The sequence below is a fragment of the Staurois parvus genome, unplaced genomic scaffold (genome assembly GCF_062004578.1).
Source record: "Staurois parvus isolate SC_StPar_1 unplaced genomic scaffold, SC_StPar_1.0 ptg000186l, whole genome shotgun sequence".
Lineage (NCBI taxonomy): Eukaryota > Metazoa > Chordata > Amphibia > Anura > Ranidae > Staurois > Staurois parvus.
This window is the reverse complement of record NW_028317982.1, coordinates 7,133,659-7,152,329: the sequence shown is the minus strand read 5'-3', so window position 1 is coordinate 7,152,329 and position 18,671 is coordinate 7,133,659. Positions and strand designations below refer to the sequence as shown.

General features: G+C 44.2%; 1 protein-coding gene across 1 annotated transcript in view; it reads right to left on the bottom strand.

The window, feature by feature from the left end:
- Positions 1–18,671, bottom strand: part of CC2D2A (coiled-coil and C2 domain containing 2A) — a 153,288-nt gene that overhangs the window by 29,402 nt on the left and 105,215 nt on the right. Inside the window, exons 24-29 of the mRNA XM_089677430.1 lie at positions 9,780–9,885; positions 8,115–8,224; positions 4,530–4,626; positions 4,307–4,405; positions 2,351–2,527; positions 1,880–2,083 (exon numbers count right to left, since the gene is read on the bottom strand). Of these exons, the coding sequence (XP_089533556.1) occupies positions 1,880–2,083; positions 2,351–2,527; positions 4,307–4,405; positions 4,530–4,626; positions 8,115–8,224; positions 9,780–9,885 (793 nt within the window). The remainder of the gene's footprint in view (positions 1–1,879; positions 2,084–2,350; positions 2,528–4,306; positions 4,406–4,529; positions 4,627–8,114; positions 8,225–9,779; positions 9,886–18,671) is intronic.

The window sequence follows — 18,671 nt, the reverse complement described above, 5'->3', positions numbered from 1 at the left end:
GTCCGGAGGTTCTTTCGCGATCACCCGTGGTGGAGAGATCGGATGGGCATCCGGAGGTTGCCCGTAGGGGGGGGGCAATGTCAGGGATCCCCTCGATCCCCGCCGCGTTGGTCCCGGCGCAGGCGCAGTATGCCGCCCGGCGCAGGGACTCGAGCACTGGTTCCGGGCCGGCCGCGGCGTTCGAGTTCGCGCATGCGCAGTAGAAGCCGCGGCCGCCCGCTGGGCACCAATGGCAGCGCAGGGCGGGATATTTAAACGACCCTGAGCTGTCATTCAGTGCCTTCTGGTCTTTCCTGCATTCTGAATCCTGTGAACCTGTACCCTGTAAGTTATTGACCCGGATTGAACCTGACCTTGCTGTTTTCGCCTGTTCTGACCCTTGCTTTGCCTGACCTCTCTCCTGAATGGCCCCTATTGGATTTGACCTGCTGTTGCTGACCTGGCGTGTGACCCGACCATTCTATGCCCGCTGCCTTGTACCTTGCCGCCCTCTCTGTTACCGACCCGGCCCATCTGACCCTGCTCATCCATCCATCCATCCCGTGCAGTGGGGTCTTCTGACCTCCTCACATCAGACTCTTCCCCGTGGGAGCCCCTTGCGCATACTACTACCACTGACGGACGCACCCGGTAGTCACGACCTGGTCTCAGGGAGCTCCAAGTCCATCCCCACCATCAGGGGCCCTGGTGAACAAGCACCCTGGGACTTAGACTCCGTGCGCTGGGGACGCCTATTCAGTGGAGTGCTAGTAGTACCGCCGGGCGGTCCCTTACACTACCATTTCCATACTTTCTGGGTCATTGTCCATAAACAAGACTGCATTATCAGGAAAGTGAGAATTCCTTATTTGCATAGGTCAAAGACTAATGCAGGCCATAGATTATGCAGTTTTCTTTCCACCACACAAATGCTATTGTGTTCTGCTGGTGGGCAGCCTGATCAGTGTTTTCAGCTTGAGGCACTAATCATTCAGGAAAAACCCGACAGGCTGGTTGTACATAAGTCGATCAATAAATTGACTTGTGTACAACCAGAGTGCCCAAGTAAGGATCAAAATTTGTCTGGTCCCTGCTGAACCGGCTGAATTTTGATCTCTGTATGGCTGGCTTAAGAGGGCAGGGTTGTCACCCTAGGACAGGAAGTGAGCTAGGACTAAAAAAAAAAAAAAAAAAAAAAAAAAAAGACTTCGCTATTACCTCTTTTCCATAATATAGGGGGCAAGGTGTTCTGTAGTTTAAAGGGGTAAAATGGGCAGGGCTAATAACACTATTGAGAGAATTACATAGTCTGGTTGAAAAAAAAAAAAAAAAAAAAAAAAAAAGACATGTTTACCTAGTCCAACCAATAGAAATAAAAACCACACAAATAGAAAACCTTCATATACACATTCCTGTACCACAGTTGATGCAGGGTAAGGCAAACCCCCCCCCCCCCCCAATAAAGCATGGTTCTATTTGCTTTAGCGGGAAAAAAACAATTTCTTCTTGAATCCCTAGGAGGCAATTGGATATTTCCTGGATCAACTACCCCTGGTGCCGTTACGTATAAATATTAGTATCCAGTTATATTTTGTGCATCTACTGAGCTGGTGAGAACTAGCCTTTCCATAGTTGGAGGGTAAATCTTTTTTCCTTCAGACGTAAAGAGTGCAGAAGATTTTGTGCAGCAGAGAGTGCAGAGTGCATGAGATCTCATCTGCTCACTTGATTATTGGTATGTTCAACAGATTTTTTTTGCACTACTCTAACATATAATAAAATGCTGTACACAGTTGTTTTACCAGACCAAAATAAAAGAAGTTCACCGTTTGGGTTTACATACACTTTAACACAGATGAAGGTTATACTGACAGTCTTCCCTTCAGAAATGTATACTTACTGATGTTGCTTGTACATTGTTGGGGTTGGCATCTAGAAGTTCCTGTGGAGGTTGTAAGGCCTTGAAGTATCGAGTGATGAAAACTGTACTTCCGTTAATGTCTGTGACAGTGGTCAGGCACTGCCGGTTTGGGAATTTTAAAGCTGCCTCACTCTGGAATTTCTCCGCAGCTTGCAGTAGCTTCTCATCTTCTCTGCTGTCAAACTGAGGCACAGCAAGATGTGTCAAAGAACCCGTAAGATAATTGTGATGAGCTTTGTTAAGTGCACAGGGCTCAAGAATCAGTCAAATGAATGAAGTGGGGGGAAAGGTATGGAGCAAAAGCTGGCAATGCAAACTCTCAGGATGAAAGGCATTTTATCACATTATATCACTTTGTATAAATGGTCTATTCAATGTCCAGTTTAGTTTACTGAACATCAAAAATGCAGGAACACCACATACAACACAATCAACCCTGTGTATAACTACCTTTTCCCTGATGGGTTCTCCAGGCACAAGCTGAGGCTCAATGGTAATAAAGAGGGTTAGGAAGGAGCCTTGGCTCAGGCTTCGGACTGATTCATAGCCTCCATCATTTCCCAAGTTGCGCTGTTTGCTGTATCCTAGAAGTACCGGGGGAGTGTCAATCCGGAATGTTCCATCAATCTGTAAATTAGCAGTTACCAAACAGATAAAGTATAATGTAAGCCACCCTTTTTCTCCAAAAAAGAATTACCATGTTGTCCCTTTTATACCCTGTTCCTAATTAAGTCGAGACCGCACCTATCTTCCTTCACTGACAAGTATACACAAGTGGGACTTACTGTATATTATTATATTTCACATGGTTCAGCTTGAGAAGTTTCACCACTGATTTTTCACACATTATATGGACTAGATTTGTTGTTTTTGATTATACATTTATTCATGGAAAGTCACATTATATATAATATACCATCACATATCAGGTCACACAATTTTTGTAATTGTTAAAGATTTAGCACAGCTTATTTGTATTACTGTCACTGAGTGTTTGGTATTCTAACACTATTCTGTGTGTAGCTTTCTCATATACCATTTGTTTTTTATTCACTTTGTTACACCAAGCACAGAGCTTTTTTTTATATTATTATTTATTTTTCTCATCTTCTATGTATGGAACCGCTGAGCAGAGTTAATACACTTAGGACTCTTGCACACAGGTGGCTGAGCCAATTCAGCATTAGGCTGGCATCTCTTCCAGCTCGGGCAGCCTAGGTGCAATGTACAACCTTCCATAGACATGGCGCTATAGTACTATTCTTTGCCTATGTCTGCATGCTATACGCGTGTTTACAATAGCACTGAAGTATACCTCAGTACAGCAGCGCAATACCAGTCATGTCTATGGGAGGCTGGATGCTGCACCTGAGCTTTCCAGGCAGGTGAAAGATGCCAGTATGTATGATGAACGGGCTCAGCCACCCATGTGCAAGAGGTCTTACACAGTTTAATCATATCTCCTTAATCATATATTTTTTATATTTAATTTGAGTTTTGCCTAAATATAATTTGTCATAATTTCTGCATTGTAGCAGTTGATCAGGAACAGATTTTTACCTTTAGCATCAGAAAAACAGGTATTTACTTACCATAGCGGACTAATCATCAGCTTGTTTTCCTATATCACTTCCTTTCTGCTATACTACTTGATTGTGCTGACCCCTCCCACCAACTTGTGGTTTTGGCTTTTGTTCCCGTCTCCATAGCATAAAAAAAAACTAGGTACAAATTCAAGGAAAGGTGGGACCCCTTTGTGACTGCTGTGGCAGATGTGTAGATTTGGGAACTCAGGAGCGGAGACCTTACCATGCTGTCCCAGATGGCAGTAAACACTGAATGCCTATTTTGGCTGGACTGACCCTTTACGAACAGCACTTAGATTTACGTCCAAAAAAGGCTGCATTCCAATGATGTCACTAAAGCTTGACAGCTTTATTGACAGACAGCAGACAATGTATCCTTCCACTCTATGTCTGACCCTCTATCGCGTTTCAGTTTGTGATTCTCTACGACTAAGCCTAGACGAGTGAAAGGAGATAGTGGGGTGGACTTCGGGTGGAAGGATGCAGTATGTGCTATCAATAAAGCTGCAGAGCTTTAGTGACATCATTGGAGTGCGGTCCTTTTTTTCATGTGGTGTGTATTGCATAGAATGTGGACAGCTCCTTGTGCTATGGCACCTGGTTGAATTTAGTGCAAGAAAAGTAATGGGTAGCTTGATGTGTTGACACTTTCTGTTGTGTACCAGCAGCATTTAAAATTAGGTATAGCTTTTAAAAAACCCTCTTTAGGCTTTGGTGATGGCTTTCTATCTCGGTCATGAAATCTCAACCCATCATACTTTATTCCTTTTCCCTTTCAGATCACTTGCAGATCTGTAGTTTCTCCAAGACCCACACTTACTTTGGATTGGAAATAAATTGTAGTAAATGGAATTCGGATAGATCCAAGCCAGTGTCTCTCAACTCGTGTATGAACGCCGCTTCCCCTCTCTCGGTCATCCTGAAGGATGTTACAGATTTTATTTAGCCATTAATAGAAAAAACATTTTAAGTAAGAAATTGTTATATACACCACCATAAGAAATGGTGCAACAAACAACAGATGTGATAAATTTACAACTTACCTCTAAAATATCAAAGCAGACTTCATCAAACACATTGATGAAAACATCATCTTTGACTGCCTGTAAACTAGTTGTGCTGTAATCACCATTAGGAGCTCTAGAGAAGAGAAGAAGCCAAATTATGATCATATAAAACTGTCAAAGAAGTGGCTCTAGCAAACAAGAGAGGGAAAAAAAACACAACAACCTCTAAATACTTTTTTAAGATGATCTGGTATGATTAGAGGCATGTGGTCTTCATCAGCCAAACAGAGACAAGAGAGAGCTGGAAACTAAGAACTGAGACTGGGTTCAAACAAACCTGTATAGTAAAATGCAGCATTTTACCATGCAGGCTAGTGGAATGTCAGCTTTGTTAGTAGCTGTGAAATGTGTGTTATAGAACTAGTCATCAGTATTGCCTGTGGTCTCCCTGCACCTGATCTTTTCCTATTAATGGCTTATCACACCTTGTTCTGTACTGTTTCTCTATGTGGACGTGACCATCTTGGTAGAGGTAGGGCTCTGCTGCTCAAGTCAAGGAGAACAGTGCAGTACTGAGATCACAAAATCTCACTCCAGATTTCCTTAGGCGAGTAGTCACAGGTAGCAGTGCCTTAGATTCGCACTTTATACAGCTGTGATGCTGTATGTATAGCAGTGCCTAGACACACACACAGACACACACCTATTTTCCAGGAAGAATTCCAGACAAAAGCTGGTTTTTCAGCATACTGAACTAAATGTTGCCTATAACATAGCAAATTTTCACTTGAGTTTAGGACCACTTTAAGGATGCTACACTGAAGCTACAGAAGATAGGATATCTGCTATTTACATTCCTGTTTTGTCTTGCATGGACTAGAACAGTGGTCTCCAAAAGGCGATCCTGGGGCTGGCTATGGTCCTTTGCTTGCCATTATCCAGCACCTGGGGGCCCTATTGCTCTCAATGACATGAGACACTATTCTACCACCTAACACCAACAAGGGGGCTCCATTTCTCCCACTGACACCAATAATGAGGCACTATTCCTGCCAATGATACCAACAATGGTGCACTATTCCTCCCCCTAATACCAAATGTGGTGATGTTAATGTCCAATGATGCCAGGAAATGTTCCAGGACCTCGCCACACAGCAGCAAGTAAAAGAAGAAATGGTAACTGTGGAGAAAGATGTGTTGAGGTGATATGTAACATCACAAGGTATGGGGAAGCAAATCTCCTACGGCAAACATGAATCAATACACATTTATTGCATTAAAAAGAACAGGGTGTGTCCTTCCTACAAGGTGTGGTATTAGCCCCAGTAAAATACTAAATCTAGCTCAGGGGCGGACTGACCATTTGGAAACTCGGGCACTGCCCGAGGGCCCGGGGTCAGTAGGGGGCCCCATGAGATGCCCCTGGTACCCTTTTCATAGGCTTTTTTGAGTTTGGGCAAGGACACAGGGGCCCCATGATCCCCTATTGCCCCGGGGCCCCATGAGTTGTCAGTCCGCCCCTGATCTAGCCCCAGTAAATGGTAAATCTAGACCCTTCAAAGAGATCTGTCTTGCTACTGTGTACAACTGTCAGTGGACTGAATCCTCCCTTACATGTATAACAGGGACTAAGATTGTAAAAACTGAGGGCCCTATGAAAACATGAATTACTTCTTCTAGTCCAACACTATTAAAACTGAACGTAAGGTGCTCTGCGTCAGACCTCATGACCTCCTCAAGATATAATTCAAAAATTCAAACTTATGATCCTTACTGTCACTAAGCAGACAACTGGTAAAGCATGAAAAACCTCCACTCTTTCTATAGCTGAAACCAAATCCAGAATCATGTAAACTATGTTGTATGAGAAAGCAGAGTCTTTGACATAATGCAAAAATACTCTGTTTCAAGTAGAAAAAGTGTTTTAATCAGGGGTACCAAATAGCAGACATGGGCCTGCCCACAGCTCCTTTTACCAATCCTCTTTTTTTCCTATTCCTACCCTTCCCCCCCTTATTTTTCCTTTCCTTCTCCCTTTCCCCCAGAATCTCACCAGTCTAACTGGGCAGATCTAAACAGTTCATCCGAGTTAAACCTTAATCTTAATAATAACAACTTTGATTTTTGTCCATCTATGACCTATTTTCCAGTTGGTCAAATTGTATGTTGCAATAAATCACAACCTCTGTTGTTACTTTGCACTTTAAGATCTAATAAAAACCCTAATGAGCCTAAAATTGAATTTGAAGGAATCCGAAAGGAATTTTTATATTTAAGCCAATGTTGCTCTAATAAGCCACATTTAATGGAAGCCATATGGATGACCAAATGTCTGCGTGTATAAGGGGATAAATGTGTTACTGTGACTATACTGTAATTTAGCACAGATGACATTAATACCATATTTGTAAATGTAATAAAATTAATAACCCTTTTCTTTTTTTTTTTTAAACTTTTTTGTCTGAGTATAGATCTATGCTTGTCCCGAGCGTGATATTACCTTTGTTCGCATAAGTGAGATGACAATGTACTGAAAGAAAAAAATATAAAATGTATAATGTTGTGAAGTCTGCAAACCTGTTCTGGATCAGTGACTCAAAGTACTAAAGCCAGAAACAACTAGGAAATTAGGAATTTTGGAAGGAGAGGACAGCAAAGGCACACTCCATTTTTCTCACATAAAAAGTTTCCTCTTTTGTTCTTGAATAAAAAAGGAAAGTGGTGTGGACCAGAGGGTCTACCTCTTGAAGACACTAGGCTAAAATGGAGGAGCCAGTACCTGGAGGAGAGATATGGCCCATAGCAATAAAGCATCTACAGATTTTCTTTTACCCACTCTCTGATGAGCAGGGAATACCCCCAGAGATTTACTGTGCCCTCCTCAGTTCCCCATGGAAGGAATGATAAGAGAAGTGATGTAACATCCTGTATAGTTATACTGTGGAGTCCTATCAGTGGCATATCATATCTATCAACCAGGAAACCAATAGCAGGAACAGATAAGCCATAGTTCTACTCCAGGAAAACAGAGCTCAGACATTTTACTGGTGATCTATATGAGTTTTATAATTATATTAGATATTACCATATAGTACCGGAAACTTCCCATTAAGCAGCAACCAGCAAAAGTGTCTTGAAAGAAAGTTCAGTTTAGGTTCTCATTTCAGCTACGTGTGAACCTAGTAACCAGACATTACTCCACTGAGACAACAATTATTTACACGGCAACATATTTTTTAAGTAACTATTTGCTTCTTATAGTAAACCAGATAGCACATATTTTGAAGAACTCTAGTAAGATACATGGAGATATTTTTATAAAGTCAGTGATAAACTGTATTTCTAAAAAATACACCAAAAAAAAAATGCTTTTGGTGAATTATGGCTGGAAAAAGCCTAACAAAAAAAAAAAACAAGAATTAATGACTGACTACTATAAAGTGACCTAATTCTGCCTTTCTTTGCTACTTCATTATGACGCGTGAAGTGGTACATTATGATAGCAAATATTCTGTTTGCCATTCCGGTTACAGAGCCTTATAAATTCTTTATCTTTTACATAAGAGCATGACATACTATTACACTGACATTGGCATTCATTATCTCTAGAGCTTTGTTTACCTAAATGGCAGTTCCAATTCTTCATTCCAGTTTGGATTTGGTCCATCGGCTGTTGAGGTCTGACATACAGTACGCTGAAATGAAACTTCTACAAATGGCCGGACTAGGACCTGAAATATCACAGGATGAATTATTTCTACCTGTAGCCTATTTAAGGTTCAACTTCAGGTTGTTCCACAAAACAAAATCATCACAACCAATTTCCCAAACATGATGTTATTAATATTATATACCTCACATGAGCCAAACACAAGGCAGAATCTGGCCCACCAGACCATTGCATGTGGCCCTTGCACCTCTGCTGCAGCTGAGGTACCCCCCCTTTGTCTCCACCCCCATCTTGTCTTAGCAGTTGGCAGCAAACAGAAGGACACAACACCTCTGCTAGATCCTGTGCTTCTCATGCAGCCAAGGCTTGTCTTGATAAATTCTGTATACCTCTTAAAAATATTTATAAACATCGATAATCGTACTTTCAATAAAACAAAAAAAACTACCAAACAAAAAACTTTGTAATAAAATGTCCCTTACATCTGAGAAAGATGTGGTAAATAGCCCTAATATTAGGATATCAAAGGTATGCTTGAAATATATATATCCTCCCACACAGCTCTAAACAGTTTCTTGAAATATTGGTAATGATGCTTACCTAAATTTGCTTAAATGAAAAAAATAGCCGATTATGCCCTGCTCCCTGTGCTCCCTTGTTCCATAGGAGCCCTCGATAAATACCTTGTGGGTTTGGGTATGGGATAGAATGTGACCTCCTTCCCATCCTACCAGGATGCAGCACTCAGGCTTGGGCAGCCAATAGCCAGGCCCAAAAAAACTGTAACATGAGGGAAGTCATTAACCCGGTTTACGGTTCTATACCATCTCATTTGCATAGGGTTTGGACTCCCACAAAGGAACGGTGCAGCGGGGAAGTGCAGGGAAGGCAAGTATCAATGGTGGATTATTCTTCCAGGGTCTCTTTCAAGTAAGTGATAGCTGAGTACTGAGCCAGAAAAGCATCCAGAGGGCCACAGATGAGCTTAGAACAGCCTTTCTCAACCAGGGTGCCCAGGGGGTGCCTTGGGGTTTCTTCAGGGGTGCCTTGGCAAAATGTCCAAAACTTGTATACAAGCCAGGGGGTGGAACAAGCCTGCCTTTAAGTTACACAAAGCCACAGGTTTTCACTGTTTACCAATACAACCTTCTAGCCGCCGGCATCCTGACAACCAATTACATCAGGAGGATGTCGGTGGGGTGGGGGAATAGGGCAGTGGCTGCAGCTTTGGGAACATGTTACATGTTCAACCCTAAAAACTGGTGGAACAAGTAACATGTTCCCAAAGATAAAGTTAGATTACACCAGAATTACATAATTCTTGTCTAAATCTATATGAATAAGTAAAATCAAATATGTAGCTGTGCATGGTAGCAACTCAGCTTCTAAGTTCAACTTGTTCAATTAAGCTAGGACAAAAAAAAAACAAAAAAAAAAACTGGAAGCCGATTCATTTCTATGCAGTGCTGCACCAGATTTTGCATGCTCCAAATTTACTAAATCAACCCATAGTGAGGCAACTAGAATTTTCAGGAGCCAAGCCTTATTTAACCTCCCGCATATACAGTATTTTACAAAAACAACATTTACATCAAATTTACGACAAAGGTTTGTACCTGATTAACTGACCACTCTGGAGATGGGGCCTGCCCTTGTGGGGAAGCTGTGGTTGTGAACATCTCATTAAATGACCTTGTAGATCTGGATGGCTGTGCTGGTTTGCTAGAAAATAGTATTAAAATGAGAAGATTGTTCAGTGAAAGGAAAGGAGTCCACTCTGGAATGATACATCTTACATAAACTAGAAACTCTGTCAGGTTTTTATTGCTGGCTGTGATCACAGTAAAACACAAAAGATTTGGGCAGAATTCTATGTGGGATGTGTATAATTAACACATCAGGACAATATAATATCAAACCTAAAATGCTCAAGGAAAAAAAAAAATCCCACTACCAGCCCCATGGCGAATGCTCCAGAGCTGCCACGAATATATGTAACAAACAAAAAGAATTACTAACAGAAAGAAAATTCATGGACGTTCCTGCTTTGGAGAACATCCAGGTAAAGGAAAACAGCAAGAAATAATTTCCTGCTCAACTCCAGGCAATAAATCTCCAGGGAAATGCTATACAAATTCAGATTAGACTACAGGAAAAAGAAATTACATAAATAAATTCAAATAAAAGTATGGCAAGCAAGGTTATCATGGTTCTGTCTTGTTTCTGTGTTGCTGTAAATCAGCATATCCTCCACACTAAAAGAGCCATGGCCTATATACAGGTAAACAGAAGTAAGGATCTCACTATTATATTCCAAAAATTGGAACCCCGATCACAAATAGCATAGCAAGAGGCAGCTCTGAGCTGAAACAACTGCCCATCCGCAGTACAGCTATGAAAGCATTCAACAGCAGTTTGACATAAAACAACAATTCTAGTATTCTTCAAGTGTAACAATTCGTGTCTACGGAGTTACTCCTCCTAAGGGTGCTTTCACACGGGCGGTCCGTTTTTTTTTTTTTTTTCAGTTCAATCACATTTTTTCAAGAAAAAAAACAGATCAGGGGGGGCGTGGCCGAGCCGCGAGGGGGGCGTGGCCGAGCCGCGAGTGAAGATGGCCGCGTAATCACGGAGCTCCCGCCGGCCGGTTCCTACCTTGCTGCCGCTCTGCACTGACGGGTGAGACATCTCCCCTCTGCTATGGGGAAGACCGACAGGGCACCCTCTGGGGCCAGATCGCGGTCCCCGCGGGGTCAGAACGCTCAGGGGAGGCATATAAAGGAGCTCTTCCGCTCCCAGCTGAAAGACGGGCCGCAGCCCTCTCCCTCTGCAGCGTCCTCCCCCTCTCCCCCTCCCTCTGCAGTCTCTGACACAGGCTCTGCAAGCACAGCCGAATATGCTGTGCTGGACACAGTGCCACAGCTGGATTCCTCACATGCTACACATTCCCTATCATTAAGGGACCTCCAAGCTGTGGCAGCTGACATAAAGACCACTTTAACCACCACATTAACCTCTGCCCTCTCTGAATTAAGGGATGACCTCCGCTCTATGGGCACAAGGGTGGAGCTGGATACCAGGCAGAATCAGGCGGCAATTTCTGATCTACAACAACAATCAGCGCTGCACGTGTCGACCATTCGAGATTTTTATAGACACATTGAGGACTTAGACAATCGTGGACGCAGACGCAACATTAGGGTCCGGGGCCTTCTTGAATCAGTGGAACCTTGTGATGTCCCTAAAGCGGTAATAGCTATCTTTAATGACCTCCTAGGTCGCCCACCTTCAACCATGATTGCCATTGAACGTGTACACCGGGCGACCCGTCCTAGGGGGGAAAACACAGACCCTCCCAGGGACGTAATTTGCTGTCTTGAAAGTTACCCGCTTAAAGAGGATATCCTCAAATGCGCCAGGGGGAGAAGACATCTTGCTTATGAGGGGGCGGAGATACAGCTATATCAGGACCTCTCCAATCTGACCCTGCAACAAAGGCGGGCGCTGCGCCCCCTATTGGATACTCTCCGCACGCGCAACATCCCCTATAGATGGCGGTTTCCGTTCTGCCTTTCTGCTCAAGTGAATGGCCGTAATTTCAACCTACGTGTTCCTGAAGAACTGCCATCTTTTTGCTCTGCTTTGGATATTCCTCCGATTGCCTTACCCGATTGGAACGGGTCTATGAGGTTGCCACGTGCCCCAGATCTGAGAGCTGAAGATGGTGCAACGGGCGGGCCTAACCCTGCTCAGCGACGGCGCCGGATGGTCCCTTCGACACCTCCACGATTCCCTGCAGGGGCCTCTATGGACACTTCCAGTCCCACGGCCTCCCCGGCGCACAGGAAGCCTCGGCACGAGAACCAATGATCCGCTACACCAGCAGGCTTTCAGCCTCCGTTTTTCCAGTTTTCCTGTTGATTTGTGATTGGCCAGCTACTTTTGCTTTGAGTAGGGCTCTACTGGTTTGCCCCAACGGTTACTGTTGCCTCGTTACAGTCGCTCTCGCAGGCTTTAGTCATCCATGTTGATATGCCACCTCCCCAGGTTTTGGGGTGATATTTATTAGCGTACAGGTCAGGAGACTTGTTCAAGATCGACACCCGGTATACACCCCATTGGTTTGCGGATTCTCCTTGCTCTAACAAGCATACTGCTCTTGCTCTGGATCTCTGCGCCTATCGCATCATGGAGTTACCTCCCCGCAGTATATTGCCTACTGAAGAAGAGTGGTCTTGCTCCTACGGCAGGGGTCTCTATCTCCTTCCGGGTGCCCGGTTCACTTCCTGTCTTAAGCTCCTCTTGTTCCGGTTTGGTGAAAGCTCTCGGGAAGGCCGGTTCCTTTCAGTTTGTACTGCACTACAAGCCCAGGCCGCGACCCGGCTTCATCTGAAGGATTTTTGCAGCCTTTTGGGGTCTATTTGACCGGAGGGAGTTGCCTCTGCTCCTGCTTCGGACACGTGCTCTATATGATACCCGTGGTTACTTTTGATATCCTTTTTGAGTTCTGCACTAGATACGGGATTTTGATGAGGGGCAGTTGTTATTTAGGGGGAGGGGGGTGGGACGGGGGGGAGAGGGATCTACCTCACAATGCTGCTGCCAGGGGATTGATGGGAGCCCTGTTATATTCTGAACGATGCCGCGTGAATGACCATCACCTCTGCGCACTTTGTTTGAGGCCTCACGGAGCAGGTTGGTGTACTCCCCTGTGACCTGCTTTTATGTAAGCGCTTACGGCTGTCTTGGGGCTCTATGCTTCCCCCCAGTCCTGGGGTGTGCCCCCCCCTCCTTTCAGCATTGGTTATGGGAGAGGTGCTGCTCATTCTCGTGGGTGTCACAGGGGTTTTGGTAGAATCCGTTCCATATTTTGCTATAATTAGATGAGCTCGTCTCCACGGGGTAACAGTTCTGGCACTGAGTCTAGGGATCCTGAGTAGTACGGATGCCTGAAGCTGGGGTATACTGTTTTCTAGGGTTCTCTCCTGACCTCAGTTTTTGTATTGAAATTTGTTTTTCCTGTATGGCATTTGTTCATATGTTATGTTGTATTATTGCTTCTTTAATTGATAAGCCTGTATTACTCCTTACGGCCTCTCACAGATCTACTGTTTTACATGTCCTGCCTGTAGGTTCTGTTCTTATACGGATATAATTTGCCCTGTCCTCATGCAGGCTTGGTTAGCCCCTCGATTTTTCTCAATCCGTATAATGGAATATCTGTGACCTATTATCCCGTCACTGTTGCCCCTTTTTGCCAGCGTGCCCGCCGCGGGCACCCGCATACGCCTCCTGGCTTATCACCTCTTGGGGTTGTCCAAGGTCTTCTCCCTTTTGGCTTGGCCTTTACTGTACACAGTATTACATGCCTTGCTTGAGGCCCCCCTTTTTCAACACTCACCCTCCTTTAGTTTTGTCTTTTTGATTATGCACTTTGCGAGGCGACCGGCCGGCGGTTGCTTCACTCTTGGCTCAACGCTTACTTCGTTCCCCACACAGTGAGCTCTGTGAGCTTTCACTGACCTCCTACATTAGGCTACTATTATTAGTTTCCTCTCCTCTACTTTTTCTTTTCTCTCGTTTTCCTTCCCTTTTTTTCTTTTTTGGCTCTGATCTCTTTCTTCTTCTAACTTTCCTCCCTCTTTCTGTACTCTTCCTTTCATACGTGGACTAGCTGGTCTTCTCCCCGAGCCGTGTAGTACTTTCACCCCTTTTCTTCTCTCTCTTTTTTTTTTTTTTCTCTTCTTCTCTCTCTCTTGGGAGTTCTCTTATTCCTTCTCTTTTTTCTTGCTCTCTACCCCCTTACTTCTCTCCCTTTTCTCCTACTCCCACCCCCCCTTTTTTTTTTTTTTTTTTTTTCTCTTCTCCCTGCTCGTTTGTAGATACATTGTAGATTTCAGGCAGATACATTTGCAGTTGCAACACTTGCAATTACATGACTCCTGGCGCACACTCCACCCCACTGTTAAGGATTACACATTCTTTTCTCCGCCGCACAATAAGTATTCTAGGATTGATTACCTTTTTCTGTCACAGTCGGACCTCCCATTTCTACATGCTGCATCTATAGAGCCGATGGTTCTCTCCGATCACCACCCCATAACCGTAACCTTGCGGCTCCCGGAGAAACTTGCTCGCTCGAAGCTGTGGCGCTTAGACGCCTCGCTTCTTGCAGACTGTGCTATTGAACAAGATATTCGCTCTCATCTGTGTGAATATTTCTCTTTGAATGGCTCTTCGGATACCTCCCCCCTTACGCAATGGGAAGCTCATAAATGTGTTATCCGGGGTTGCCTTATAGCGGCAGCAACGAGACGTAAGAAAGACAGACAGCAACGTTTGAAGCTACTTACAGATAGGATACGCTCTCTGGAGAGGGCACATAAACAGACTCTGGCTGCGTCGACTCTTTCGGAACTCACAAGTGCTCGCTTGCGACTTCTTACTGAGCTGGGCAAAGTGGTCAAGAAAAGATTCATCCTCTCCCAAAAGCTTTATTATGAGTTTGCCAATAAAAGTGGGAGGTTTCTTGCTCGGGCTCTTCGGGAAAAACGATCCCATATGACTATACATAAAATAAGAGGCCCTGACGGTGTGATGGCCACGTCCAATCCTGATATTGCCTCTCAGTTCGAACATTTTTATAAGTCCCTTTATAATCTTCCACCAGAACGTCCCCCGATGCACATTGACAGGCCTAGAGCGTCCCTCATCTCTAAATTTCTTCGTCTTCATGGTCCAAACGCTCTCTCTGAGGAGACGGTTCTATCGCTGGACCAAGATTTGACCTTAAGCGAATTGCAGTGCGCGGTACGGCAGTTGAAAACGGGCAAAAGTCCGGGTCCTGACGGCTTCTCTGCAGCTTATTATAAATCCTTTCTGGACATTCTGAGTACTCCATTTCTTTCCGCTTTCAATACTCTTTCTCAGTCCCCTAGGCCACACCATAGGCTGTTGGAAGCACACATTTCCGTCATCCCCAAAAGCGGTAAAGATACCTCCCAGGTATCTAATTACAGACCCATCTCCCTGCTAAATGTGGATATTAAGTTGTTTGCAAAGATGCTTGCTAACCGACTTCTCCCTTTGCTCCCTTCCCTCATTGACTTGGATCAGGTGGGATTTATCCCTGGTAGAGAAGCTAGGGACAACACTATCAAGGCCCTTAATCTCCAACACTGGCTTTGCAAATCTAACTCTCCGGCCTTCTTCCTTTCATTGGATGCTGAGAAGGCCTTTGACAGGATTGCTTGGGATTATTTGCAGGGATCACTGATGGCTTTGGGCCTGGGCGAGAAAATGATAAACTTTATTATGACCCTATACTCGGGCCCTACAGCTCAAGTTTGGGTCAATGGACACTTATCGAACCCTTTCCGCCTGGGAAATGGCACTCGTCAGGGTTGCCCCCTATCCCCGCTTCTGTTCGTCATTTCCCTTGAACCTCTTCTGAGACAAATTCGCGCTAACCCAGATATTAAGGGGATCAGGATAGCAGACAAAGAATACAAACTTGCTGCTTATGCGGATGATATCCTCCTTTTTTTGGCTGACCCTCGCACCACCCTACCGAGTTTGCTGAAAGACTTTGCTTTTTTCCGCTTTTTGTCAAACTTGAAAATTAATTTTTCAAAGTCATACGCCCTCAACATAACCCTTCCCACTGATCTCGTCTCCTTCTGTGAGTCTCATTTTCCATTTCAGTGGGTGAAGGATGCCCTTCCATATCTTGGTGTACAACTTACTCGCAATCTGGACGACCTTTATGCCAAAAATTTCTTACCGGTTTTCAAAGTCATTCAGGAAGACCTAAACAAGTGGCATCGCCCCTGCTTCTCTTGGTTTGGTAGGGCTGCCATTATTAAAATGAATATACTTCCGCGTCTCCTTTATCTCTTCCAAACTTTGCCAATTCAACTTCCATTGACATTCTTTGCTTCTTGCAAGAAACTATGTTCCTTATTTTTATGGAATCACAAGCGTCCGCGGGTCTCGTTCTCTCAGCTGACTCGTCCCAAACTCAGCGGGGGCATTGGGCTCCCTGACCTGCACCGCTATTACTGGGCGTGTCATCTTTCCCGCATAGTCGATTGGCACATTCATTCTGCTTCCAAAGACTGGGTCCTTTTGGAGAAGGCTTTTTCGCCCACTCCCCTACCATCGATCCCTTGGCTATTGCCGAAACACACACCTCAAGTTCTCCTCTCCCATCCTTTGATAGGTCCCACGTTAGAAGTTTTCCGTAAGGCCTGTAAAACGTCTTCCGTTTCGGACTCTCCTAGTCCCTTGACGTCGATCCGCCTGAATCCAGATTTTCCCCCAGGGTTGCACAAGGATTTTTTATCAAATTACTGGCCATACGCTCAGATTTTAGTAAAACATTTTCTTCACTCCGGCAAGGTGAAAACATTACAGGAGCTGAAGGTTAGCTTGAATATCCGCGAATTCCCTCTCTGGGCCTTTCTTCAGATTAGACACTTCCTGCTTTTCCATAAATCCCGCCATAATTGGACTCGCCCTGTTACTCCATTTGAATCCTTATGCTCTCAATCCGAACCGCGGAAGCATTTGATCTCTGAGATTTATCCTCTCCTAGGGGACAGCAGGACTTGCACTTCTTTCCCCTCTTGCCGTGCGTGGAACAGAGACCTAAAGACGGATTTATCAGAGTCGGATTGGGACCGCATTTTTATGTACTCCCACTCCTGCTCGAGTAATGTTTCGACGCAGGAAAATGGCTTCAAATTAGCCACTAGATGGTATCGTACTCCCTCCAGAATTCATCGGTTTAACTCTTCTGTCCCTGACGTGTGTTGGAGATGTGGGACACCTGATGGCTCTTTCTTGCATATTTGGTGGTCCTGTCCACTTATTCAACCATTCTGGCAGGAGGTCCACCGGTTGGTGACTTCAGTGACCACTCTGCCCATAGTTTTCTCTGCTGCTCAGCTATTGCTTCATCATACCCCCATTCCTAGGAGTCAATATTTCAAGTCCCTAGCGATGCATATGATCAACGCAGCCAGACTCTGTCTTCCTGTGCTATGGGGCTCCACTCACCCCCCAACTATACGCGATTGGCTCAATCGAGTAGGCAAAGTGGCGGAAATGGAGGAACTGATTGCGACTGCACTTGATCTGCCAACTAAATACTCACATGTTTGGGCCTGCTGGACCCACTTTGTAACTACCCCTGAATTCGGATCTCTCATGGGTCGGGATACCTGATTGAGCTCAGCCCTACCTCTGGTTCTGCCCTTGGTTCTCTCATAATCTGTGTGGTTATGACCTCTTTTCCGGTACTTTATATTTGCCTGCTTAGCTTTGGTGAGTGTCTAAATTCTTGACACTCTCATTTATGATCTCCAATAACAATGCTGACACGAACGTCGCAGCCCGGACCCTTCGCTTCCCTTGCTTCCCCCCCTTTTTTTTTTTTTTTTTTTTTTTTTTTTTTTTTGCCTCTTATTCCCCCTTCTCCCTCTCCCCTTACTCTACCCCCCCCACCCCCTTTTTTTTTTTTTTTTTTTTTTTTTTCTCTCCCCCTCTTTCTCTTCTCTCTCTCTACTATGACTCCCATTCTTTTCCTTTTCTTATCCTTTTCTTTCTTTCTATTCCCCTTTTTTCTTTTCTTTCTCGACAACCTCTTAGTCTTCGATCAGGCTTAATCTTCATTTTATCCAGGATTACTTGGTATATGGTTAGCTTTTCTCCTCTAGGATAGTCAATGGTACTCACGACGTCTTCTCTTATACTACAATGCTCACTTAGCCTCATGATAGTGTACTGCTTTTGGTTTAGGCTCTGAAGGTTCATTTCCTCCATGCTTAGGCCAGTACGCCAATATTCACTTGGTGGAAGTAAGCTGTTATCACCTTCTATATTGTACATTTTTGAATCTTGAGTACTACAGGCATATCTCTGCCGTAATTTGCCATGCTTATGTTATCCATAGTGTCGCACTCTACCATGTTGTTTCTTCCTGTATTTTGGTTTAAGCTGTGTCTATGACCTGATTGATGCTGCGTGTGCATTTCTTTATATTTTCCTGTAACATGTTGTCACTTCTAAATAAACTTTTATGGAATAAAAAAAAAAAACAGATCAGTTCACATCAATTTTTCATCAGTTGACATCTGTTTTTTACATCCTTTACCAATGCAAAAATGGACTGTATGTCTGTTTACATCCGTTCCGTTTTTTTTTTTTGTTGTATGGAAGAACAGGGTTTAACGGATGCGGACATCAACGGATGTAAATGGATGATCATCTGTTTACGTCCGCTAGTCCATAGAAATATATGGGTGTCCATTTTTCATCTGTGAACGGACAGATGAAAAAACGGGCATATGGAATGCCCGTGTGAAAGAGCCCTTAATTAGCTGGTGCTTGCTGTAGATTACTACATAACACCTTAAGAACGAAGATGCTTGCATTTTTTTTTGTCAGCTACTGATAGTAAATACAGCATACCATTTTAACCCATGAGGCAGATGGGGCTTCTAAAG